This window comes from Martes martes, assembly GCF_963455335.1.
Source record: "Martes martes genome assembly, chromosome: 11".
NCBI classification, from domain to species: domain Eukaryota; kingdom Metazoa; phylum Chordata; class Mammalia; order Carnivora; family Mustelidae; genus Martes; species Martes martes.
The window spans coordinates 93,465,547-93,491,902 of NC_137899.1; the positions used below are offsets into that span (position 1 = coordinate 93,465,547).

At 44.4% G+C, this 26,356-nt stretch overlaps 1 protein-coding gene across 1 annotated transcript in view; it reads right to left on the reverse strand.

The window, feature by feature from the left end:
• ZC3HAV1 (zinc finger CCCH-type containing, antiviral 1) overlaps positions 1-8,042 on the reverse strand; it is a 55,391-nt gene extending 47,349 nt beyond the window's left edge. Inside the window, exon 1 of the mRNA XM_080818014.1 lies at positions 7,535-8,042. Within this exon, the coding sequence (XP_080674140.1) occupies positions 7,535-7,842 (308 nt within the window). The 5' untranslated portion in view covers positions 7,843-8,042. The remainder of the gene's footprint in view (positions 1-7,534) is intronic.
• Positions 8,043-26,356: the final 18,314 nt, after the last annotated feature.

The window sequence follows — 26,356 nt, forward strand, 5'->3', positions numbered from 1 at the left end:
AGCTCTTGCACACGTACACAAAGAGAGACATACCTTAACATTGAATACATCACGGTTTCTAATGTCAAAAAATTCGAAACACTTTCTATTTTGATAAGAAAAACTGGTATATAAATCTCACAATCCCTATAAAAGAAAGCTATACATTTGAAAGAGCTAAAGCAGTCCCTTTCCTAAAACGTCTGGGACTCGGGGCAAGATAAAATTGAGGTCCATGCACCAAGCGCCTAAACATTTAAAGTACAAAATCAAGCTACGAAACAGTTCAATAAAATATATTGTCTTCGGGGCGCCTGGGTGGCTCAGTGGGTTAAGCGTCTGCCTTTGGCTCAGGTTGTGATCCTGAGGCCCTGGGATTGAGCCTTGAAGGGGAGCCTGCTTCTCCCTCCGCCCACTGCTTCCCCTGCTTGTGCTCTCGCTCTCTCTGTCAAATAAATAAATAAAATCTTGGGGGGGAAATTTTTTGTTCATCTTCCTATCTTGTAAACAGACTTGCAAAATGACCTGGAAAGCCACGTGAGAATTCTTCTCAGACTCCTCCCAGTCCTCTGATAAGGTGCATAGGGATGAAGTAAGTTGGCCCTGGCTTCCAACTCTGGCTCACCCCTTCTCTCTTCCCACCTCAGACTGTGTCCCACACTGCTCGAGCCAACATTCACAGGCAACGAGCATGCCAGCCACACGTAGGAGGTCCTGGAAAAGAAGTCCTCCCAGGCCTGGAAGTGGGCCTGGGAAACCAGGATCCCCGGAACCTAGAGCATGGTCTAGTATGAAAGTGGGTGCTACAGGTGCTAGATAGGCTTTGTACATTAGGAGTGAGTCTCAGAATCATGATATCTTACACAGAAAAGTAAATAAATCAAGTATTTGCACACTTAGTATCGATATCATTTATAGGCTTGAAAACAGGCAAAACAATACTAAATATTGCTTAGAAGTGCATGCATATAGTAAAAAACAATAAATGTCTGGGGAAAATAAAAAACACATTCAGAGTAGCATCGGCAGGATTATAAATTGGTATACCCCCATAGGAAACAGTACGAGATTCCTCAAAAAATTTAAAACAGAACTACTGTATCATCAGCAATCCCACTTCTAGGTATATATTCAAAAGAAATGACCTCATTATCTCAAGGGATATCTGCACTCCTATGTTCAATGCAGCATTGTTCACAACAGCCAAGAAATGGAAACATCCTACATGTCCATCAGCAGATGGATGGATAAGGAAAATGTGGGATACAGACAAGAGACAGAGATACATAGATATGCAAAGGAATCTGTAGGGGATGCCTGGGTGGCTCCGTAGTTAAGCATCTGCCTTTAGCTCAGGTCATGATGCCAAGGTTTTGGGATCAAGTCCTACATCGGGCTCCCTGCTCAGGAGGGAGCCTGTGTGTCCCTCTGCCTGCCTCTCCCCCTCCTTGTGCTCTCTCTCTCTGACAAATAAATAAATAAAATCTTTTTTTTTTTAAAGGGGTATGTATGATTCAGCCATAAAAGAAATCCTGCAATTTGCAACAACATGGATAAAGCTAGAAGACATTATACTAAGTGACATAAGCCAGAGAGACAAATAGTGTATGATCTCTTTAGTACGTGGAATCTAAAAAGCCAAACTCACAGAAAGTAGAATGGTGGTTGCCGGGGACGGGGGGTGGGGGTGTGGAGGGGGGAGTAATACGGGGATACTGGTCAAAGGATGCAAATCTTCAGTTAGAAAATGAATATATTCTAGAGACCTAAGGTACACCATGGTGGCTATAGATGATAATACTGTATACTTGAAATCTGCTAAGAAAGTTGATCTTAAGTGTTTTCATCGTCCCCCCCCCCAAAAAAAAGTCGTAAACAGATGAGGAGATAGGGTAATTAGCTTGACTGAGGAAATTATTTCACAATGTATGCATATATCAAAATATCAGAGGGGCACCTGGCTGGCTCAGTCCATGCAGCATGAGGCTCTCGATCTCAAGATCTGGAGTTTGAGTCTCACTTTGGGGTACAGATTACTTTAAAAAATAAAAACAAAATACCACATTGTATACCTAAGTATATACAATGTTTCTTAGTCAATGGTGCCTTACTGAAGCTGAAGAGAAAAAAAGAACCGTATTTATCTCTATCACCTCTAAGACGGGGGAGATGATCAAGAAAGGGAATTCAGGGGTGTCTGGGTAGCTTAGTCAGTTAAACGTTGGACTCTTGATATCGGGGCTCAAGCCCCATGGTAGGCTGGGCATGGAGTCTACTTAAAAAAGAGAGAGAATTCGGGAGACGGTTAAATGAGTAATATTGTATTTCTGAAGCTGATTCATGCGTACACAGATAACTCATTGGATGTTTTATATATTTTCATAAGACTTAAGTATCACATAATAAAAACTTTAAAGAGGAAATCCTTTTAAAAACTGGGACATTAAGGTATCATTTCATGCCCTTGGAATTGGCATAAACTAAAAAAAAGTCTGATAATGCCAAGTGCCAGCCGGCCATAAGATGGGGAAACTGGGACTCTAAACCAGGAAACTCTTTTGTCAGAATCTGGAAAAGCTGAAGCTGTGCGACCATTCAGCCCAGCAATTCCATTTCCTCATGATCTAGCTACTCTGGGGAAGCACCAAGAGACATGTATATTCTTTTTTTTTTTTTTTAAGATTGTATTTATTTATTTGACTCAGAGAGAGAGATCACAAGTAGGCAGAGAGGCAGGCAGAGAGAAAGAGAGGGAAGCAGGCTCCCGACTGAGCAGAGAGCTCGATGTGGGGCTCGATCCCAGGACTCTGGGATCATGACCCGAGCCGAAGGCATAGGCTTTAACCCACTGAGCCACCCAGGCGCCCCAAGACATGTATATTCTTGACAGCAGGGTTTGCTAGAGCAAAAAACTGGAAATATCCCAAATGACTGTTCCTGGGGCCACAGGTACTGAACTGTGCCAGAAATCACAGAATGAAATACTATACAGCCATTAAGATGAATAAATTAGATCCTTATGTATCACTAGGAATTTATCTCCAAAGCATAACATTGAAAAAAAATTCTCAAATATATAAAATACTACATTTTGCACAAGGATACAAACATGTACATGAGGAAATTATAGAATTCACGGAGGGGCAGAAGACACACCATAAATCCCGACAGAGGTTGCTTCTGGGGAGAGAAAGGAACGACACTAGGAAATAGAAAATAATGTTTGGCCTGTTATGGCTTTTATTATATCTTAAAAGAAAAGCAAAATGAAATGCATAAGTATTTCTTATTCTGGGAGGTGAGCTGTAAGCTTATTTATCTTGTATTTTCTTTTATATAACTTTTGTTATATTTTTAGAATATAGATAAATACTCTGATGCTTGTAGTATTGTTCTTTGCAGGGCACCTAGGCGGCTCAGTCAGTTAAGCGTCTGCCTTTGGCTCAGGTCATGATCTCAAGGTCCTGGGATCAAGCCTGCATCGGTCTCCCTGCTCAGCAGGAAGCCTGCTTCCTCCCTCTCTCTCTGCCATTCCCTCAGCCTGTGCTCTCTGGCTCACTCTCTCTCTCTCTCTGTCAAATACATAAATAATTTTTTTAAAAGAATATTATTCTTTGCAATCTGCTTTCCCCCCCCAATCTATTAAATAGTCAATTAAACCTCTTCCATCTAACTACCCCACCCAAAGTTACAATTAACCAAACAGGAAAGGCATACAAACAGGAAAGAGCCCAAAGGAAACACCCACATTGGCAAAAACCGCAAAGCTAGTTGAAAACACTAGAGAGCCTGCTTCACACAGTTAAACAGTCATGCTTGGAAAGAAAAAACAAAAAACACAAACAAACAAAAAAACCCAGAAAACAAAAAACCCACTCAACTTGAATTAATGAAAGATCCTACTTCACAGAGTTACTTCCCCACGTAAGTAGCTCGTTAAGTAATTAATCGTGCTGATGGATCTGGGTTCAACAACTCTGCCAGCTATCTGCTCTGTGGCTTTCTGGAAATTTCAAACAGCTCTGGGTCTTGAGTCGACTTCTATTAAGAAAGGATTTATAATATCCACCTCCGGAGCCATGGTAAAGACCATCTTGGATACCATCTCTAAACTGCTTGCCATCGTGCCTGAAACGTAGTTATTTGCTCAATAAATGGTAGTTAACTGTTTGCATCACAACTGGGATCAGAACTCCATGTGTGGGCATATATTTCGGCAAAGCAAATGGAAACATCCAAACTGATGTACCAAAACAAGGAAATACCCAACACTGAAGCAAGCATGTTGACTAAGGTGTACAGCTAAAAGCAATGTGAGAGGGGCGCCTGGGTGGCTCAGGTCATGCACGATCCCAGGGTCCTGGGATCAAGCCCCCGCTTTGGGCTCCCTGCTCAGCAGGGAGCCTGCTTCTCCCTCTCCCTCGGCCTGCTGCTCCTCGTGCTTGTGCTCTCTCTCTATCAAATGAATAAATAAAATCTTTTTTAAAGTTTTTAAAAAAAAAAAACCCATGTAAGAAAGACTAGAACTGCAGGATAGATAGGAGAAGTCCTATCTATGAATATATAGGAATTTTTATAGAAAGCAGTATAAAGAAGATTTTATAAGTCCAGCAAAATGCAAACTGTCCTCAGGCAACTGATATGAGTATCACTTAGTCAACAGATCCCACTAACCTGCAGGAAGTCCTTAGACTCCTACATGTCAAGTTTTAGATTTTATAAATTTCTAAGAAGGGGGGAATATTTCTAAAACACGCTTGGGGAAAAAACATATTTTTAAGTTTCGAGTAAAAAAAAAAGTTCTCCCAAGGGCCCTATTATGACGACAAAATACACTTTAATGGATTAAAAATGTTTAATTCTCTCTAATTTGAAAGTGATGAAAAAGGAAATTAAAAAATACAACTAGACGAAAATATGTAAGAAGTGAAAATTTATCGCTTCACTAAAAGAAAAAAAAAAACAAACCCTTAATGAATTCCCCAGAGGACCCATCCAAACTTGAAAGACCAAATTATCCCTGTATCCTATCTCTCCTTTTAAAATACATAAAAGTCCTGGTTAACAACCCAATATAGGAGTTTAAAATGGTTTTGATGTTTCAAGCCACACACACAAAAATACCATAATAAAATTCATAAAACAAAAAACTAAAGTTTCTTTAAAAAAAACTAAAGTGTCTAAACATATTGTGTATAAGAAATTTCAAGTTTCTTTACATATGGGTATGTAACATATTTAAACAATTATGGATTATGTGTTTGCAGGTTTCTTCCTGAAAATGCAAGTCCTATCATAAGACCATCAGGGAAATCTGAATGCCAACCACATATCAGATTATATTAAAATTGTAATTGTAAAAAATTGTGATTGTTGTACTATAGTTATGTTAATAATAAAACAGAGTCCTTACCCTCTAGCGATACTAAAGAATTTAGGGAACACATAATCTCCGGGATTTGGTTTAAGATAACGCATTAGGTGCTGGGGACAGGGATGGGGAGGGAGAAATAAATGAAACAAGACTGACCATATTTTGAAAACTGTTGAATTGAAATGATGGGTACATAGCAGGTCATCCTTCTCTTTTCTCTAGTATATTTTGAAACTATCTAGAGTAAAAAATTAAAATATAACGGATATATATATATATATATATATATATTTAAAACTAAAAGCCAACACTCATTGAATTTTTAGTAAGAGATCAGAAAAGCACCAAAAAAAAAAAAAAAGGAAGAAGATAAATCCCTTCAACTCTGTTGTTATTCAGGATAGTACTAGAATGTTCCTTCCCTTTCTATCCTCCACCCCCTGCCCTTCCTCCTCCTCCCACATTTCCTGGGTGGCTGTGACTTGGAGGATTCCCTCTATACTCATTCATAATTTACCAAAACTTAGAAGCCAACTTTCATTTTGGTGCTTCCCAACATATTCAATAAATATATATTTTTAAATAATGGAACACATTCAGCACTTTTTAAGAAGTTTTACCATTTTGTCCTAAAAAAAATTGTTTTATCTCATCTACCTCATCCATTTAAAACACCGGTCTTGGGGCACCTGGATGGCTCAGTGTGTTAAAGCCTATGCTTTAGGCTCGGGTCATGATCTCAGGGTCCTGGGGTGGAGCCCCATATCAGGCTCTCTGCTCAACAGGGAGCCTGCCTCCCCCTCTCTCTCTGCCTGCCTCTCTGCCTACTTGTGATTTCTGTCTGTTGGATAAATAAATAAAATCTTTTAAAAAAATAAAATAAAATAAAACACCGGTCTTTTGTATGCTTTCCTACACACATACTGGGGGTGAGTAATCCAAAGGTTTTTGCTAACAAGCACAAGATCAAAAGATTGACGGCCACCATTTTGGACACCAAGACACCACTTAAAGTTTTTAAGGAGGGGCCAAGTGTAAAAAGTAGTATATCAAGAAAAATAATTGAGCAAGAGTGCACAGGGACAGAAAAGATGGGGGAGAACGACTATGGTCAGAGAGAATCATTCACTAACTGAACAAGCATTCAATCAGAAGTGGGATGGGATGAGGGAAACCAAGCTGGAAGGGGACAGGAGTCCTCAAGAAAAGGGCTTGGTGATGAAGGTATTGTGAAGGGTGAAGAAGGGCTTGGGGCAGTGCCAGAGACCCTGCCCTGGAGGAAAGAGGATGAGTGTGACTGACTGGCAGCATATCCAGGTACAGATGTTGCTCGGACACTGGGGAAGGAAGAACCCAGATGTAGCAGGAAGGCGGAGGCAGCCGATATACACATGGAAGCCATCTTTGTAGATGTGACAGCTGAACCCAAGGGAGTGAGCGCTCTTCGGGAGAGACTGGGAAGACAGGTCAAAAGGCTTATCCCAAACTTCGGGGCACACTATAGTAAAGAGGCAAAAAATGAACAAGTGGAAACCCAGAAGCAGCTGCCCGAGAGATACACCGCCCTCTTTCAAAGTGGTCCCAAGAGCGGGCAGTCACCCGCTCAGGCCACCACGGGGAACTTGGGGCAGGAGCGCTGGGAGAAGACACTACTTCATCGGTTACCTTGACGAGGACCATTCTGGCCAGGTGGTGCGGACTAGCCTCAGAGATCAGGGAGGTGATAATGAGGGGCATGGAGGGGGCTGGGAAAGGAGGGCCAAGCGCAGGGCCATCTCGCTGCGGCACAGACAATCCGAGCGCGGACAGGGACGACGGTAGCACAGAGGGAAAGACTCAAGACTCCACACAGGGGAGGCGTTTCCCTTCCTTATCAAACCTGCCTCTAAATGCTCCAGACCCAGGCTGACCCAAAAGTACTGTATTCCTCTGGGGGTGGGGAGATGAGCGTGGTCTTCCCCTGGGCGATGGGGAGTTAGCCAAATCGAGGACAGGTGCGGAGGCGCTGGGCGCGAGGGAACAGCCAAGTGCAGAAGCGCGGGCGGGGCCGGGGAAGCAGAGGCGCGAGACTGGAGGTACCAGGTCCCCACGAGGGCGCGCCCCTCGCGGAGCAGCACCCCTGAGAGTGCTCCCAGACCGCAGCCCCGCGAAGCCGCCACCTCCGCCCCCTCCTGCACTCACCGCTCCGACTGCGAATAGTTGCACCGACCCAGCAGGTTGAGCTTACAGAGGTGCAGGTCTTCGCAGGGTCTCTGGCAAAACTTGCGACGGCAGACCCGGGCTCGGGTGGTGGCCACCACGGACCGGGTGATCCCTTCCCTGTCGCCCGTCTCCAACAGCACGAAGCGGTCGGGCCCAGCCTCCTCCAGCACCTCGCGGAGCTGCCCCTCGGGGAGCCTTATCTCTTCGAGCAGCGCGTCCAGGGCCATGCGGCCCCCGTGGGCGCACAGGATTTTGGTGATGAAGCAGCACACCTCCGGGTCCGCCATGGCGCGCTCCGCTCTCCGGCCGAGACGCGGGACTCTGCTCCGGGGAGAATCGAAACTTATAGGAGTCCGGGGGCGGGCGCAGGCGGTGCTCAGGCGGGCGCGCCCCGGGCCAGCGAGCGCGCGCTCCTCGCCGCCGTTAGCCGAACCAGGCGCTTTCGCTTTCCCGCTCGGCCCCGGGTCGAGAGGCCAGAACTCACTGACCCGAGCCCGGTGGCAGGCTGCAAGTCACCCGCGACTGCTGCCGAATGGGAAGAGAGCGGACGGCGCGCGCCGATCTGCGGGCCACCGCCGCGACCGAGCGACCCCTCGCTCGCTTCTGGGCTCCGCGAGAGTGACGTTCCCCAGCTGGGCCCCGCGAGGCTCCTTCCGAAAGAAGAGAAACTAAAACTGATCTGGGGCTCTGGTGGAGTTTTTATAAGCCAGCCCAAGTGACGAATGACGCGCGTCTGGGGAGCCCCCTTGAGGAGGTTTCTGTTCTCCACCCCACCCATTCCCGGAAAGCACAGACCTAGCGCGCAGGGCTGAGCGCCCTACCTCCGCTAGAAGCCAGTCTTCTCCACGACTGCAAGGCTTCGATGCTACGATCCTCGATCTGTACTCGGCTTCGATGCTACGATCCTCGATCTGTACTCGGCTTCGATGCTACGATCCTCGATCTGTACTCGGCTTCGATGTTACGATCCTCGATCTGTACTCGGCTTCGATGCTACGATCCTCGATCTGTACTCGGCTTCGATGCTACGATCCTCGATCTGTACTCGGCTTCGATGCTACGATCCTCGATCTGTACTCGGCTTCGATGTTACGATCCTCGATCTGTACTCGGCTTCGATGCTACGATCCTCGATCTGTACTCGGCTTCGATGCTACGATCCTCGATCTGTACTCGGCTTCGATGCTACGATCCTCGATCTGTACTCGGCTTCGATGCTACGATCCTCGATCTGTACTCGGCTTCGATGCTACGATCCTCGATCTGTACTTGGGGAAGTAACTTGAGCAAACACGGTCATCAGGGTGGAACCTGCATGCTACCCGAAGTTCCCCATATCGGGCCCCCACACCCCAGATCGTGGTCTACCCAGCCAGGACCGATGTGCTCTTTCTCCCCCAGCACCATGCCCTCTTAAAGAACAGCGACGAGTGCTCGTCCTTTTTTTTTTTTTTTTTTTTTTTCCTTTTCAAGGGCTTTTAGAAGAAACACTTATTGATGTTTTCTTGCCTGCCGTCGATCGGTAACAGGGGTATCGCGGGCACCGCTTAATTCCCAACAGCAAATGGTCACAGGCGTGCTTAGACGTATGCCAAGATCTCAGGTAGGTTCCTCTCTTCAGAAATTTGGACAAGGCCTTATCCCTTGCGGAGACCTTCTTGGACCCCCAGGGTGGGTATAAAGATTATTTTAAAAAGAAGACATTCGAGCTACAGAAGTCGCAAAAAGAAATTTTATCTGCAATTCTCTTAATCTGAAAGCGGAGCCTCCCGAAAATACAGCTACCGTCAACCCCCTTCAAAGGGAGCTTCCTGCTAATTCAGCTGCCCAGGAGAGACAGACCGACCCTTTCCATTAGCATCAGAAAGCCCAATAGAACCTTCTATACTCTCCCATCGAAGCCCTAAAATAAACTCTTTTGTTAAATTGAGGTACATAAACTTTGGCTATTCCAGGACTTTTCCATTACTGGGAGCTCCCCTCCAGCTCCCAAAGTGAAAATAAACCTCGTCCTTTTGCTGTTGATCTGTCTATTGTTAGTTAATTTGCAGATCCCCAACCACCGTATCCAAGTTGGAAGAGGAAAAAGGTTTTCCTCCCAACACTCTCCCAGGTAAAATAAATGGGTCATTGATCACGTAGTTGGTTTTTTTTTAATGATACATTTGATTGTCAACTTAGAAATTCTTCAAAATGGGAGTGCCTGGCTGGCTCAGTTGCGGGAACATACGACTTTCTTTTCTTTTTTTCTTTTAAGATTTTATTTATTTATTTGAGACAGAGAGAGCACAAGTGGGGAGGAGGGTCAGAGGGAGACGGAGAAGCAGACTCCTCACTGAGCAGGGAGCCCAGTGGGGCCTTGGCTCTTGTCCTGGGATCATGACCCGAGCCAAAGGCAGATGCTTAACCGACTGAGTCACCAAGGTACCCCAAGCATGCAACTCTTTTTTTTTTTTTTTTTTTACATATAATGTATTATTTGCTTCAGGGGTACAGGTCTGTGACTCATCAGTCTTACACAGTCTTACACAATTCACAGCACTCATAGCAAATACCATCTCCAATGTCCATAACCCAGCCACCCTATCCCTGCCCCCCACCCCCAGCAATCCTCAGTTTGTTTTGTGAGATTAAGAGTCTCTTATGGTTTGTCTCCTTCCTGATCCCATCTTGTTTCATTTTTCCATCCCTACCCCCCACGACCCACCCACCCTGCCTCTCAAATTCCTCATATCAGGGAGATCATATGATAATTGTCTTCTCTGATTGACTCATTTCACTTAGCATAACACCCTCTAGTTCCATCCATGTCATTGTAAATGGCAGGATGTCAAGTTTTTGATGGCTGCATAGTATTCCATTATGTGAGATAGATAGATAGATTTTTTATATATATATACACATATATATAAAATGGATAAAGAAGTGATACATATATATGTATATATGTGTGTATATATATGTATATATGTATATATGTGTATCATATATATCATATATATGTATATATGATATATGTATATCACACACACACACACACACACACACACACATATATATATATATATATATATATATATATATATATCACTTCTTTATCCATTCATCTGTTGATGGACATCTAGGTTCTTTCAATAGTTTGGCTATTGTGGACATTGCTGCTATAAACATTCAGGTGCACATGCCCCTTAGGATCACCGCATTTTTATCTTTAAGGTAAATACCCAGTAGTGTGATTGCTGGGTGGTAGGGTAACTCTATTTTCAACTTTTTGAAGACCCTCCATACTGTTTTCCAGAGTGGCTGCACCAGCTTGCATTCCCACCTACAAAATAGGAGACTTCCTCTTTCTCCACATCCTTGCCAACAGCTGTCATTTCTTGACTTGTTAATTTTAGCCATTCTGACTGGTGTGAGGTGGTATCTCACTGTGGTTTTGATTTGTATTTCCCTGATGCCAAGTGATGTGGAGCACTTTTTCATGTGTCTGTTGGCCATTTGGATGTCTTCTTTGCAGAAATGTCTGTTCATGTCTTCTGCCCATTTCTTGATTGGATTATTTGTTCTTTGGGTGTTGAGTTTGATAAGTTCTTTGTAGATTCCGGATACTAGGCATTATCTGATATGTCATTTGCAAATATCTTCTCCCATTCTGTCGGTTATCTTTTGGTTTTGTTGACTGTTTCCTTTGATGTGAAAAGCTTTTGATCTTGATGAAGTCCCAACAGTTCATTTTTGCCCTTGTTTCCCTTGCCTTTGGTGATGTTTCTAGGAAGAAGTTGCTGCGCTTGAGGTCAAAGAGGTTGTGCTGCCTGTGTTCTCCTCAAGGATTTTGATGGATTCATATCTCACATTGAGGTCTTTCATCCATTTTGAGTCTATTTTTGTGTGTGGTGTAAGGAAATGGTCCAGTTTCATTCTTCTGCAAGGGGCTGTCCAATTTTCCCAACACCATTTGTTGAAGAGACTGTCTTTTTTCCATTAGACATTCTTTCCAGCTTTGTCAAAGATTAGTTGACTGTAGAGTTGAGGGTCGATTTCTGGGCTCTCTACTCTGTTCCATTGATCCATGTGTCTGTTTTTCCAGTACCATACTGTCTTGATTATTACAGCTTTGCAATAGAGCTTGAAGTCTGGAATTGTGATGCCGCCAACTTTGGTTTTCTTTGTCAACATTCCTCTGGCTATTTGGGGTCTTTCCTGGTTCCATATAAATTTTAGGATTATTTGTTGCATTTCTTTGAAAATAATTGATGGTATTTTGATAGAGATTGCATTAAATGTGTAGATTGCTTAAGGTAGCATAGACATTTTCACAATATTTGTTCTTCCAATCCATGAGCATGGAACATTTTTCCATTTCTTTGTGACTTCCTCAATTTCTTTCATGAGTACTTCATAGTTTTTTGAGTACAGATTCTTTGCCTATTTGGTTAGGTTTATTCCTAGATATCTTATGGTTTTGGGTGCAACTGTAAATGGGATCGACTCCTTAATTTCTCTTTCTTCTGTCTTGTTGTTGGTGTATAGAAATGCAACTGATTTCTGTGCATTGATTTTATATCCTGACACTTTACCAAATTTCTATATGAGTTCTAGCAGTTTTGAAGTGGAGTCTTTTGGGTTTTCCATATAAACTCTCATATCATCTGCAAAGAACCAAGCACATAACTCTTGATCTCTGGTGGTGAGTCTGATTCCCACGATGGGTGTAAAGATTACATAAATAAATAAAATCTTAAAAAGAAGAAATTCTTGAAAATGATCAACAGAAACTCTGCTTGGTAATTCATGGTAGATGAACAGTGTCTCTCAGGAATAGAATACTTTGACATGAAAGTCAGCCAAACATGTGGCCCTCACAGGATAATCTGACATTTTGTTCCCTCTAGCTATAACTTCCATAATTGCCTTTAATCCACTTGGCCTTATTTGTGTTCTTTTTTTTTTTTTTTAAGATTTTTATTTATTTATTTATTTGACAGAGAAATCACAAGTAGGCAGAGAAGCAGGCGGGGGGGTGGGGATCCCAGGACCCTGAGATCATGACTGGAGCTGAAGGCAGAGGCTTAGCCCACTGAGCCACCCAGGTGCCCCCCTTATTTATGTTCTAACAGGTTCCCAGGCCTGGGCTTTCATTATCAAATAAGTTCAACATAGCATTTTCCATATGGTCCCTACATTAGGTAGTCGCTCTGAACATGCAGAAGTTAAATTTTATATATATATATATATATGAAATTTCAGTTAAACACGTAAAAGTTCTTGGGGGGCAGGATATATATATATCCCCAAGAACTTTTATTTGGGAAGATATGAAAATAGTAAAACATAAGGGAATCAGTGGTTAAATGCTGCCGTGGGTATATAGGAGAATGGAGAAGGGAGATTTTGGAAGAATGGAGAAGGAAGGTTTGGCTCAAATGTTTGGGAAGAGAAGTCTAAAATTTTCCTGAATTTGAATCCATGAAAAACAATATAAAGGATCATGGGAAGGGACAAGGGAGACTTCTGGGGAAATTTGAAAATGCGTGCTGTCACAGTTTGGGTTCCCCAGAAGCAAGATACTGATAAGGAATTAAGAGTACAGATGATTCCTGGGATGTAACACTGGAGAAAGTCAAGGGGGAAAGCAGAATTTGTCCCAGAGAGCAGTCAGCCAAGGATACAGACCTGACAAAGTTGGCCAGCCCGCCTGGGAGCAGGAGTCTACCCCCGGGGCAGAGAAGCCTACAGCCTTGTACCACAACCCTGCTCAGTCATGGCCGGGGGCCACTGAAAAGTGCATGACTTGAGCTCAAACCCTGGAGCAGATCCTGAAGGAGCTAAAACTGGAGGCTTTCAGTTAAACACATCTTCTGGCAGTTGGGCAACAAGCCCTGACTTGACGGGGGCATCTGAATGACACACCATGTCCACTCTAGTCCACCCTGCGCACTGCGTGGATCTATTTCTCTGTCCGTATTAGGGAACATCTCCGTCAGGGCTCTCAGAGGCCACCCTTCCTGAGAGAGAACTTAGAAGAGGGAACTTCATGGGATGAACCCTAGCCTCTGTCTCTGCGGTTGGCTACAAGGCCACAACTGGTCTTCATCATAGCTCTCCACAACTATCCATTCTAATTCTCCTCATCCTCCGCTCCCACCTTAGCTTCCCTGGGCGAGTACCCCAAGTCCCAGTGCCTAAGGGGTCCAAGCACCTTCTCAGGCCATGGTTACTATTTTTGTCCTCAATCACAGTCACAGTTGGGCCAACAAGTGCCAACTGACACCCAGAAAATTCACCAGAGTCCTCTCTGTTCCCACTGTCTAATAGCTGCCCTAACTCCTCCCGCTGATGGGGTCAATGACGTCTGATGAGGCAGGGATTCTTTGTCTTACCTGCTAGTCTCTGACCATTAGGAGGCCAAAGTACTTGGTAGCAGCCATAACTTGTAGTCCAATGGGAACTTGCTGTGCCCCGGGTAAGAACATGCCCCTTTTGGCGACCAAGTCCTCTAACTTTGCAGAACCCAGAGTTGTAGGGACAGAGAAGCCCACTGGGTCACTGGAATGATGCTAACTGGGGCCACTCATGGATTCCATTTCTTGTTTCCCAACCTATGCATTCTTTCTGTTGAAGACGCAGCAACATACTAAGTTGTCTGATGGAAGGCACACACCATGATGTCCTGGGGGTAACGTCGTCATTGCAGCTGGAGCTGTGACTACATCTTTAATTGGCCATTCCAATACTTTATCTATCCAGCAGCTTCTGGGTTGGTAAGGGATGTAATATGACCAGCGGACTCCATGTACATGGGCCCACTCCCCGAACTCCTGTGCCGTGAAGAGTGTCCTCTGGTCAGATGCGAAGCTATGTGGGATTGCACGTGTGTAGATCAGGTGATATTTAAGCCCCCAGAGAATGTTGCCAGTGAGTGCCTGCAGCCAGGAAAGGCAACCACATACCTAGAAGGAGTGTCTATTTCTGTGAGAGCTGGACCTTCCAGAAGAGAAGGGGCCCCATGTGTTCAGCCGGTCACCAAGCATCCTCTTGGTCTCCTGAAGGAATACAGCTTCGCATTGGTTTTTACGGCTGGCAAATTAGACATTCGATGGTAGCAATAGCTATATTTTGGTAAATGACCATCCATCCTGTTAGGTTTTTGTATCATCTCCATCTCTGCCATCATGGTTTCTTTGTTCAGGGGCCAATATGCGACAGTGGGAGTAGAGGGGCTCTGACAAAGGTGACCTAGATTATCTGGCCAAGTAATTTTGTCTAGTTGGCCCATCTTCTGTAATAGATACTTACCCGTGGGCCTCAACATGTGATACAAACAACTTCCCCTTTGTGTCCACTCCTACATGTTCATCCACATACCTCTATTCCAGATTTTCTTGTCTCAGATTTTTCCGATGTCTGTCTTTTTTTTTTTTTTAAGATTTTTTTATTCATTTGACAGCAAGAAAGGAAACACAAGCAGGGGGAGTGGGAAAGGAAGAAGCAGACTCCCCACGGAGCAGGAAGCCTGATGCAGGGCTCGATCCCAGGATCCTGAGACCATGACCCAAGCCGCAGGCAGATGCTTAAGGACTGAGCCACCCAGGCGTCCCTCCAATGTCTTTCATTGTGATGCTCCACCCGCCAGCCAGGTCCCTGCTCATGACCACACACCTGTTCTAACCTTGGACTATTTTCCTGCCGCACAGAGTGGATGACTGGGCACACATCTCAAAGTTCTTCCCACTGGGGAGATTTTCCTTCACCACTATTTCTCAAGACCTCCCCCCAAGTGAGACTACACCACAGCCACCATTTCCAGCTTGTACTGAATCCTGAGATGATTCATTCATAACCCCCAACTTGGGCTTTTTCCCTCTTCCTTTAGCTGGTTATGTGGGACCTCCTCATGTGATCACAGGTCTAAGCTAGGAGTGGGGTGCCGGGACAGGCACAGTGAGCAACTGGACAGGAGGGCTATGAGGGCTATGGACTCATGCAGCTCGCCTGTGCCCTCTGGTCCTGCTTGAGCTCAGTCCCAGAGAGGCCAGCTTTTTCTGATGATGGCTTCAATGCTAGGCCTGCCTGACTTTATGACTTGTCGTGTTCATTAGGACCTAGCTGGTGACAATGCACTCTGAACCCATGATCATTTCTTATCTCTTCCAGGGCCCAGTGCCAAACCAGGAGCTGCTTTTCTGAAGGAGTGTAATTCCTCATTGCAGTTGGTATGAGCTTGTTCCATAACCCAAGGGCTCTACCTGGTGATTCTTCTACTGGGACTTGCCTTAAATGCCACACTTACTCCATCACGGACCCCTCCAACATTACAGGCTATGCTAGATGATACAGTTCAAATGGAAGAGATGTTTGTATCACAGCCTGGATCTACTGTGGGGCTTCTTCCTGCTCTGGGTCCACTCAAAGCCAACAGCTTTCCATGGAACCCAGCATGTGGGCAGCAAGAGTTTTCTTAGGTGTGGAATGTGTTTCCTCAAGAATTCAAACATTCCTAAGAGGCTTTGGGCTTCCTCCCTTCCAGGAAGGGATAGGAGAGGCAGCAACTTGTCTTTGACTTAGAAGGACATGTCCCAGCATGCTGCTGACCGTCAGGCTTCTAGAATCTTTGGGGAAGTGGCAGGTCACCAAATCTTGTAGGATCGTCCTGCCTGAGCAGCACGGTATCACCCCTGTAGTGGGTCAACGTGATGTTACATGGAAGTCCAAATGCTCTAGTTCTCTTTAGACTGTGTCACGACAGCAGACTGAAGAGAGAACACAGCTCCGTGGCAAACCGCAAATGCTTATTAATCCATTCTGCGGGAATAGGAACTATTTTTTTAAAAAATATATATTATTTATTTATTTATTTGAGTGAGAGAGAAAACGCACGCGAGTAGGGGGAGGGGCAGAAGGAGAGAGAATCTTCAAGCAGATTCCATGCAGAGTGCAGAGCCCCACAAGGGGCTCGATCTCACCACCCTGAGATCACAACCTGAGCCGAAACCAGGCGTTGGAAGCTTAACTGACTGAGCCACCCAGGGGTCCTGGGAACAGGAACTATTACTGATCCTCTCTCCTGAATGGGATGGGAAGAACACATTTGCCAAATCAATGGCCACAAACCATATTCCTGAGGCTGCAAAGCTCTGCTCCAGTTAAGGACCCACATCTGGCACAACTGGTATGGACTGGGATTTCTTCCTCCCGGTAGCCTGCAGTGATTCTCTGGGGTCCGTCTGGTTGCTGCAGGATCAACACTGGGCAGCTAAACAGAGATAAGAGAGCAACATTTCTTCATCTTAGCAATATTTAAGAGTGGCCCTAATCTCTGCCACCCCCCAACTCCTGGAATGCAGTGCTATGTTGTGGATACCATATTGGCCTGGTGTGGGAGAGGGGGTGGGCAAGGTGTGGTGTCAGCCGCTTCCGCTTCGCCTTCCCTTCTGTGATAATTCTTAGGCTACATGACAGGGAAGTAATGTGAGGGTTAGTCCAACTTCCAGGAATGTCAATCCCAACTACACATTTAGGGCTGAGGGAAATGGCAACCAATGAGTCCAGGGGCCCAGAGGACTCATCATGAGTTGTTCTTTTCAGGAATCCATTTGCTCCCATTCTAACAGGGGGGCCTTCAGGTCTCCAGCTATCAGTCGACCTCTGATCTTGCACACAAAGGTCATCCCAGTGTCTGCTATGGCCAGAGTGACTCTACCTTTGGCCTGTGATCTTAACTAGGCCAGCTCAATGGCCACTCCAGCACCCCTTGTTTCTGAACCCCTAAAGAATGATGTACATTATGTGATCACACCCTGCCGGAGAGCACTGGGAGATCTGTCACGGTCCCCAGCTCACTAACAGAGATACAAACTTCAATAACATAATTTCCCCCTCTTGAAGCACAGAAGATGCCAGGAGCATAATCACTGTGAGCAATTAATCGTATTCATGTATTCACTTTGATCTTACCGCTATGCTCTCCCTCACATCCACTCTCTTTATAAAACCTGTGAATTAAATCTCAGCTTTACAGAGAGTAGCTGCTCAGCCTCGGATCCTCAGCAGCCCAACCCCCATCCACAAGTTAGCCTGCATGCAACTCTGTGAACCGTACGGGGTTGCCTGCTTTATGTTTTGGTCTCAAAGTTTGGAGGTCACTTTAGGGTTCCTCCACTCTTCACAGTCCCTTCCCCCAGTGTTCTGTCACCCACATAAATGTTGAGATCTCTTTGGGGAAGGATTGGAGCAATTATTATAGTTCATTCTTGCCACAGTGTTTAGGTTCTTCTCCCTGGAGACCGGGCCACGTCTTTAGTCATTGGCTCCTTTGTGTGAACACCGTTCCGGGACGGAAACTGGGCAAGGAATTGTTACCTTTCATTGGGGCGACTGTCTTCCTCCCTGTCTTGCTTATTAATCCTTGTCGTTTTTGGATTATACATGGGAAGCAGTATTTTGCTGGCTACCCATCTCGTTTCCTCCTAGGGAAATTCCATTCTGTTCAAAGTCTCTGAAAATCTCCACTAGTTGGGGCCACTGGCTGCCACTCTCAATTTATAAACCTTTGGCTTCTGCCATTAAAGGCCATCAAGTGGGGTATTTTATATCAAGGTCGTGTCATCCCCATTACTATCAGTGAGCCAAGTCGTAGAACAGCCCCTCCTTCCATCACTCATATCCTATGGGAAAAGCACCACTGAGCTTCTTAGTGACGTTAGTGACCCTCTTACCAGTGCATTCCCAGGAGCCCTGATAAATGGGATTCCTCCGCGCTGTCCTCTGAGCCTAATTCTCTGCTGGGTCTTCTGCTGACCTAACACAATGGATCTATTCTGGCATGTCTATTTCTCTGAATTTTTTAAAAAGATTTTATTTAAAGTAATCTTTACTTTTATTTAAGTAATCATTTAAGTAATCTTTACATCCAACGTGGGGCTCTAACTCACAACCCTGAGATCAAGAGTCACATGCTTCACCAACCAAGCCAGCCAGGTGCCCCACTTTTCTGACTCTTTCAATCCTTCCATCTACTGTATGCCACAAAAATTTAGGCATGTCAACATCACTCTTCGTGGGCATCACCTTCCTCCCCGCAAGCTTGCAAGCGCATGCTCTCTCTCTCTAAAAAGAGAGAGAGAGAGCTCTCATTTTATTAGTTGTTTAAAGATTTATTTATTTGCTTATTTATTTAGAGTGCAAGTGGGTGGAGGGGCAGAGGGAGAGGGAGAGAAAATCTCTGGCAGACCATGCTAAGCACAGAGCCCACTACAGGGCTTGATCCCAGGAACCTGAGCAGAAACCAAGAGTCAGACACTCCACCAACTGAGCCACCCAGGCACCCCTAGATAGCTCGTTTTAGAGGATTGACAGTAAAGAAGAGAGAAATGGGGAGGAGATGGGGGATGGCGGGGGGAAGGGGTGAGAAATCACTCAGGTAGCCAGAGAGAGAGATATTTTGTTTGTCTGTTTACTTGTTTATTGCTGCTGTCTTACTGGAAGATCTAGGTAAATGTGAACATTTCAAAGAACTAAATCTGGGGAGAGTGCAAAGCTGCAGTTGCTGGGGCGTATCAGCGTGATATCAGGCTACATGAAGCATTTGAACCACCAAGCAGAGAGGGAAGCAAAACATGCACCGGGCAGCGATGAGTCAGCTGTGCTAAGTCATAGAAATGAAAAGTGTATAAACATCAGAGGGCTGAGTCAGATGGAATGTCCAAAGTCCATGGCAAACAGATGTTCTCTAGGAGATGTTGGAAGTCACGGGAGGCATTCGTCAGCCAGCCGGGGGAGGGCAAAGGTATGGAGCAAGCAGAGGGGACTTCCCTCAACTGGGAAGGGATGGGGCTGTAGGTACAGGTGGACGCGTCAACCTGAGCTTGAGAAGGACCATTTTCCTCCATGAGGATGAATTTACAGAATTTACAGACTCTGCTTTGGTGGTATTCAAATGAGGATCTGCAGGCTGCAAACCCTCAGGCTGGCTGCAAACCAGCGTCAGACTGGTGATGCTAGTCTGAAAGCAGAGGCGATAGGCAGTGGTAATCCAGAGGTGGAGTGGATTTGGTGACAATGGCCTGCTGTGGTAGGCTGACTCCCAGTGAGTCTCGCCTCCCGCATTTGCATCTGTATGTAGTCCCCTCCCACAGTAAACAGGACTGATCTGTGTAATCAACAAGATATTACAGAAATGACGGTCTGAGTTCCAAGGGTACACCATAAAAAACATTGTGACTTCCTCCTTGTTTGCGCTTCCATCGCTCCCTCTGGGGAAGCCAGTCATGCTGTTGTGTGGACAATCAAGCAGCCCTTGGCAGAGGTCCATGTGGCAGGTAACAAGGCCTCCCACCAACAACCAAGCAGGGGGGTGAGCCACTTGGGATGGGACCCTTCGGCTCCCGTCAAGATGTCAGGTGACTACAGTCCCAGTTGACAGTCTGACTTCAACCTCGGGAAAAACTCTGAGCCACAACCACCCAGCTGAGCTGCTCAGCAGAAATCACATGTGATAGGAATATTGATTATATGGATGCCTGGGTGGCTCAGTCCCTTGAGCATTTGATGCTTGGTTTTGGCTCAGGTCATGATCTCAGGGTCATGAGATGGAGCCCCACATCAGGCTCTGCGCTCAGTGGGGAGTCTGCCTCTTTCCCTCTCCCTCTGCCCCTCCCCCTGCTCTCTCTCTCTCTCTAACATAAATAAATCAATCTTTAAAAAAAGAATAGTGATTACAAAGCTGTTTGGCAGTAAGTTGTTATGCAGTAATGGATAGTTAATGTAATAATAGTTAATATAATATACACAAACCCAGGCAGTAACAAGGGTCTAAAACACAAAGTGATGTGGACTGCTTAAGGACATCAGGTCCACAGGAGGACTGAAACAATGGAGCCAGAAAAGAGCAGATGAAAGGAGCTGGGAACTAGAGCAGCTTCCCAGGTTATGTGTGGCTGGAGAGAGAGAACAGGGAACCTGAGGTTTCTGAGACCCATGTACAGAAGTTCAAGGCAGGACTGTGCATGGCAGGCAAAGAGAGGCCCAGCACTAGGCTGTATGTGGGTACCTTTAATGGCCTGGCTTCTTCCTTGGGTACAAGTCCACCAGGGATGGAACATGATTGAGGCAGTGCCCTGAATCCCAAGGCACTGGGTGACAAGACCACCAGGTTCTAAGCCTTTACTATGTGTTATGTGCTTGAAATAATATGAAGGCTTAAACAAATGTGGCATGTCCATACAAAGGAATATTATTCAGCTGTCAAAAGGAGTGAAGTACTACTACATGTTATAATATGGATGAGCCTTGAAAACATGCTACATGAAAGGGCGCCTGGCTGGCTCAGTTGCTAGAGCATGTAGTTCTTGATCTTGGGGTCATGAGTTCAAGCCCCATGTTGGGTGCAGAGTTTAATTTAAAAATAAAAAGTAAAAGGTGGGGCGCCTGGGTGACTCAGTGGGTTGGGGCCTCTGCCTTCGGCTCAGGTCATGATCCCAGGGTCCTGGGATCGAGCCCCACCTGGGGCTCTCTGCTCAGTGGGGAGCCTGCTTCCCTTCCTCTCTCTCTGCCTACTTGTGATCTCTGTCAAATAAATGAATAAAATCTTTAAACAATAAAATAAATTTTAAAAAAAAGTAAAAGGTAAAAACAGACTTTAAAAAAAAAGTGCTAAATGAAAGAAGCCAAACATAAAAGACTCCATGCTGCATGATTCCATTTATATGAAATGTCTAGAATAGGCAAATCCATAAAGACAGAAAATAGATTAATGGTTGCCAGGGGCTAGGGGGGAAAGGGGAATGGGGAGTGACTGCTAATGGGTACAGGTTTCTTTTGGGGGTGATGAGAATGTTTAAAAATTAGACAATGGTGATGCACAATTTTGTGAATATACTAAAAAAAACACTAAATTGTATACTTTAAAATAGTATCATCGCACTCAAACTGTATCTCAATAAATAAAAGCAATATGAAGACTGAAGCACATATAATGGCATTGACAGTGCACCTAACACTAGTCGTTTGGGGGGGAGGGGAGGGGCAGAGAGAGAATGCCAAGCAGGCTCCACACACTGGCACACCCAGAGTGGAGCCCGGTGTGGGGCTCAATCCCACAACCCTGAGATCATAACCTGAGCCCAAATCAAGAGTCAGATGCTGTAACCAACTGAGCCACCCAGGTGCCCCCACCCAGCACTATTCTAAATGCTTTCACAACCAATGAACCTAGGAGGTAAGTACTACTATCATTTTCTTTTCACAAGTGAGAAATTGAGGCCCAAAGACGTTAAGTTACCTGCCCGGGTCACAAAGCTAAAGCAAGTGACAGAGCCAAGAACTGAACCCAGGCAGTCCGCCACCTGAGGCTACGCATTTATCCACTAAATTCTACGGCGGTTTGCTTATTTTCTTTTACTTATTTATTTGACAGAGAGATTGAGAGAGAGCACAAGTAGGCAGAGTGGCAAGCAGAGGGAGAGGGAGAAACAGACTCCCTGCTGAGCAGGGAGCCCTATGTGGGGCTCAATCCCAGGACTCTGGGATCGTGACCTGAGTGGAAGGCAGAGGCTTAACCGACTGAGCCACCTAGGTGTCCCCTGCGTTTTGCTTATAAATGACCTCAAGTGAGTCTTAAGCAAATCCGTGAGGTGGATTTTACTTCCTTTATTTACAGAGGAATAAAAACACATAGCGGTTAAGTAACCTGCTCAAGGTCACAAAGATAGGAAGCAGGGGACACAGAGTTTATATCTAGGTTCTGCTGATTCAAAAGTGCACAATCCAAAAGAAAAAAAAGAAGAAAAGAAAAAGGAAAAGGAAAAGAAAAGAAAAAAATCAAGTACACAATCCTATGTTACCTTCAACTCTTGTTTTTGGCTGCCTTCGGCACTGGCAGATGAACCGAAAGGGACCTTCCCAGGATCCCACACCTCAGGAACCGGTTGACACAGGGAGTCCCTTGTCTCAGAGTTCACTAGATTGCAACCCCTGGTATTTTTCCCGTTTACATGTTATTATGTTTATATTGTTTTCTAATTTACCAATGATCTCTCCACCAAATAAATAATTACACTAACAATCAGAGGTTGAAAATTATTTTTCTCAGTATTCTCACATAGAAAACGGCACTTGGTTTTAGTGGGTATAAATGCATGTTACTTTGTATGTGGAAATAAATATGGACTCCCATGTCTTTAACTCATACCAGTTAAAAATTTGGCCACCCAGGGGCACCTGGGTGGCTCAGTGGGTTAAGGCCTCTGCCTTCGCCTCGGGTCGTGATCCCAGAGTCCTGGGATCGAGCCCCACATCGGGCTCTCTGCTCAGCGGGGAGCCTGCTTCTTCCTCTCTCTCTGCCTGCTTCTCTGCCTACTTGTGATCTCCATCTGTCAAATAAATAAATAAAATCTTTAAAAAAAATTTTTTTTTAAAAATTTGGCCACCCAGAAGTATTTGGGAGTTTTCAAATAAATGTCTCTGAACATTTAGATTATGGGGGCACCTGGGTGGCACAGTCAGTTAAGTGTCTGAGTCCTAATGTTGGCTCAGGTCATGATTTCAAGGTCATGTGATGGAGCCCCACATTGGGCTCTGCACTCAGTGCAGAGTCTACTTGTTTCTCTTCCTCTGCACCCTTTCCCCCACCTCCCCACGCACTCTCTCCCTCTCCTTCCCTCTCAAATAAATAAAATCTTTTTAAAAAATGAATAAAATTTAGATTATGGGAATTTTCTATATAAAAATGGAATGGTCAATAACACATACTCATCACTTAATTTCAACAATTATTACCCACAGATTTCCTATTATCTAGTTCTCCAATTTTCAGCAGTTCAACTATGACTATAAAACCTGTTTGTACTGGTTAAATCACTTTTTTCTTTTTCTTTCTTTTTTTTTTGTAACTAGGGTCTACCTCCAACTCATGACCCCAAAATCAAGAGTCTCCCATTCCACTGACTGAGCCAACCAAGCATCCCTAAACCACTTTTAAAAAAGCAAAATGTTAGAAGGTGTCATTTCTTCGTTATAAGTGTATAGATAATTTATTTTCTTAATTTTAATTCTCAATATGTTCCAAATTTTCCATGGTGAGTAGGGAGTACTTTTGCAATAGGAAAAATGTTATTTTAAAATAATTGAAAAACTATTTCTTTAAAGAGTGTATTTTCAAATGCATAATCCCAGAGTCCTCTTGCTCTTACTTAGAACAGTCAAAAAAGGTCCTTTCTCTATGAGCCCATCTAACCTAGGGGAAGGAGTGGAATAAAATTTGGGTTTCTTTTTTTTTTTTTTTTAAAGATTTTATTTATTTATTTGACAGACAGATCACAAGTAGGCAGAGAGGCAGGCAGAGAGAGAAGGGAGGAAGCAGGCTCCCCGGTGAGCAGAGAGCCCGATGCGGGGCTCGATCCCAGGACGCTGGGATCATGACCTGAGCCGAAGGCAGCGGCTTTAACCCACTGAGCCACCCAGGCGCCCCTGGGTTTCTTTTTTTAAAAGATTTTATTTTTAAGTAATTCCTACACCCAACAGGGGTGTAGATCACACTCACACTCACAACCCTGAGATCAAGAATCAGCTTGCCCCACTGACTGAGCCAGGCAGATGCCCCTAAAATTTGATTTTTAAAAATAACTCTTTTTGGTGGTAAGGTAGACTATTTGTGAAACTAGTGAACAGAAGAACAAAATAATAGCACTCAGTAGAGCTGATGAATATTTAGAGTCTCTGCGGTTCTGTAACAAATGCTGAGGGTTCTTCTTTTTTACCATTTGATTTTTAATGATTTATCCCTCCAGCTTTTTATTTTTTATTTATTTGTTTAAAAGTGGGCTCCATGCCCAGTGTGGAGCCCAATGCAGGACTCTCTCATTCTCTCTCCAAAATAAACAAATACATTTTTTCTAAAAACCTATAGATCTAGCAAGGTGCAATCTACATATCATAAAATGCACCTGCTTTAAGTGTACAATTCATTGTTTTTTAGTAAATTTACGTAGTCATACAACCACCACCACAGTGTGGATTATTTTTTTATAGTCTCTCCAAAACTGCTTTTCTATTGCAACTGCAATAAAGTTGCCATTCCAACTCTGCCTCTTACCCGTGCAACCAGCTTTTGTGTGTTTATCTTATCATAGGTTTGGTAACACCTTCGATTCAATTGTAGTTAGGAATAATAGCTTCTTCTCAAGAACACTCAATATGCTATATTCTGTCCTTCGTAAACAGAGCTACGGTTCAAACAGCCTCTACAGGGATTTGGAGGCTTCAAGAAGTATCCCAAACTACTGGAAATCAGAGATCAATTCAATGGATTTAGCAATATCTACAAGTTTGTTTGCACCATTATTGGCAATGCTGCCCTCAGCCCCTGGCAAGAGCAGCTCTGGGCTATGCGTTCTCTCGCCACACTGCCATCTCCAGCAATAGAATTCTGGGAAGTCTGAGATTCCTAAATTGCAGCCTGACCTTCCTCATGATGGTATATTTGTCAAGATAGGATAAAAACACTTTACCTAACAGTTTGCTAGACTGACTAAAATTTTTCAATATTTCGAAATATGGTATGTGGAAATCTGTATGACTTCATTTACATGAAACGTTCAGAAGAGGCAAATCCATTGAGACAAAAAATAGATTAGCAGTTGCCAGAGGCTAAAGGCAGGAGGGGGCAGATGAATGAGTGCTGATGGATGTGGGGTTTCTTTTATAGATGATGAATGTGTTCCAGAAGTTCACACTGGTGATGGATACACAACTCTGAACACAGGTTCCCCCACTATTTGAAAGCAGAGTGTTCCTAAGAAACCTTTCCTAAGCTAAAATGTCCTAAAGCAAAGAAGCAATTATCCTTGGGGCACCTGGGTGGTTCTGTCAGTTGAGCGACCAACTCTTGATTTTGGCTCAGGTCATGATCTCAGTGTCATGGGATCCAGCCCTGAATCAACTCCATGCTCAACATGGAATCTGCTTGTATTTCCCTCCCTCTGCCCCTTTTCCTGCTTGTGCACTCTTTTTCTTCCTCTAAAATAAATAAATCTAAAAAATAAAAAAGCAATTACTATTAATTTATATGGGAAATTTTTGAGTTCTGCCAGATCCAAATAATCACCTCTCTTAAGCTTTTCTGATACCTTGCTAACAGATGCACAGAATAAATCTAGATAAAGCACAGATACTTAGAGACACAATTCAAAGCTCAGATGGCTTATTGCTGGGATGCTGAGTGTGGTTCCCAGGAAAGGAGCCTGGCAGTGCCACTTTTCACTGCTCTAACGTGAGCTGCCCCTCTAGATGCAAAATAAATGCTGCGAGCTATTTTCCCTTTTCTTTGTAAAAGTGAAAACCCTCTTCAGATTTCTTTCAGTTGGCAAAAGCAGCTACTAATGCAGCTTTTCCATAAAAGCAAAGGAGCCAAACTTCAACTTCCAAAAAGCAGGGGATACTTGTACTTAAAGTCAGGGAATTATGTGCTTTAAAAGGATGAGTTCAATATTTGAATGAGAGTGGAATAAAGCAATTACAAAAATATGTAGACTTCTTTAAAGAAGAGCTTAAAAATAATTTTGCTTTAGGTGCGCCTGGGTGGCTCAGTGGGTTAAAGCCTCTGTCTTCAGCTGAGGTCATGATCCCAGGGTTCTGGGATCGAGTCCCACATCGGGCTCTCTGCTGGGCAGTGAGCCTGCTTCCCCCTCTCTGTCTACTTGTGATCTCTGTCTGTCAAATAAATAAAATCTTAAAAAAATAATTAAAAAATAATAATTTTGCTTTAAATCAACCAAAAGTAGACGTATTTCTAGCATTTGGAACCAA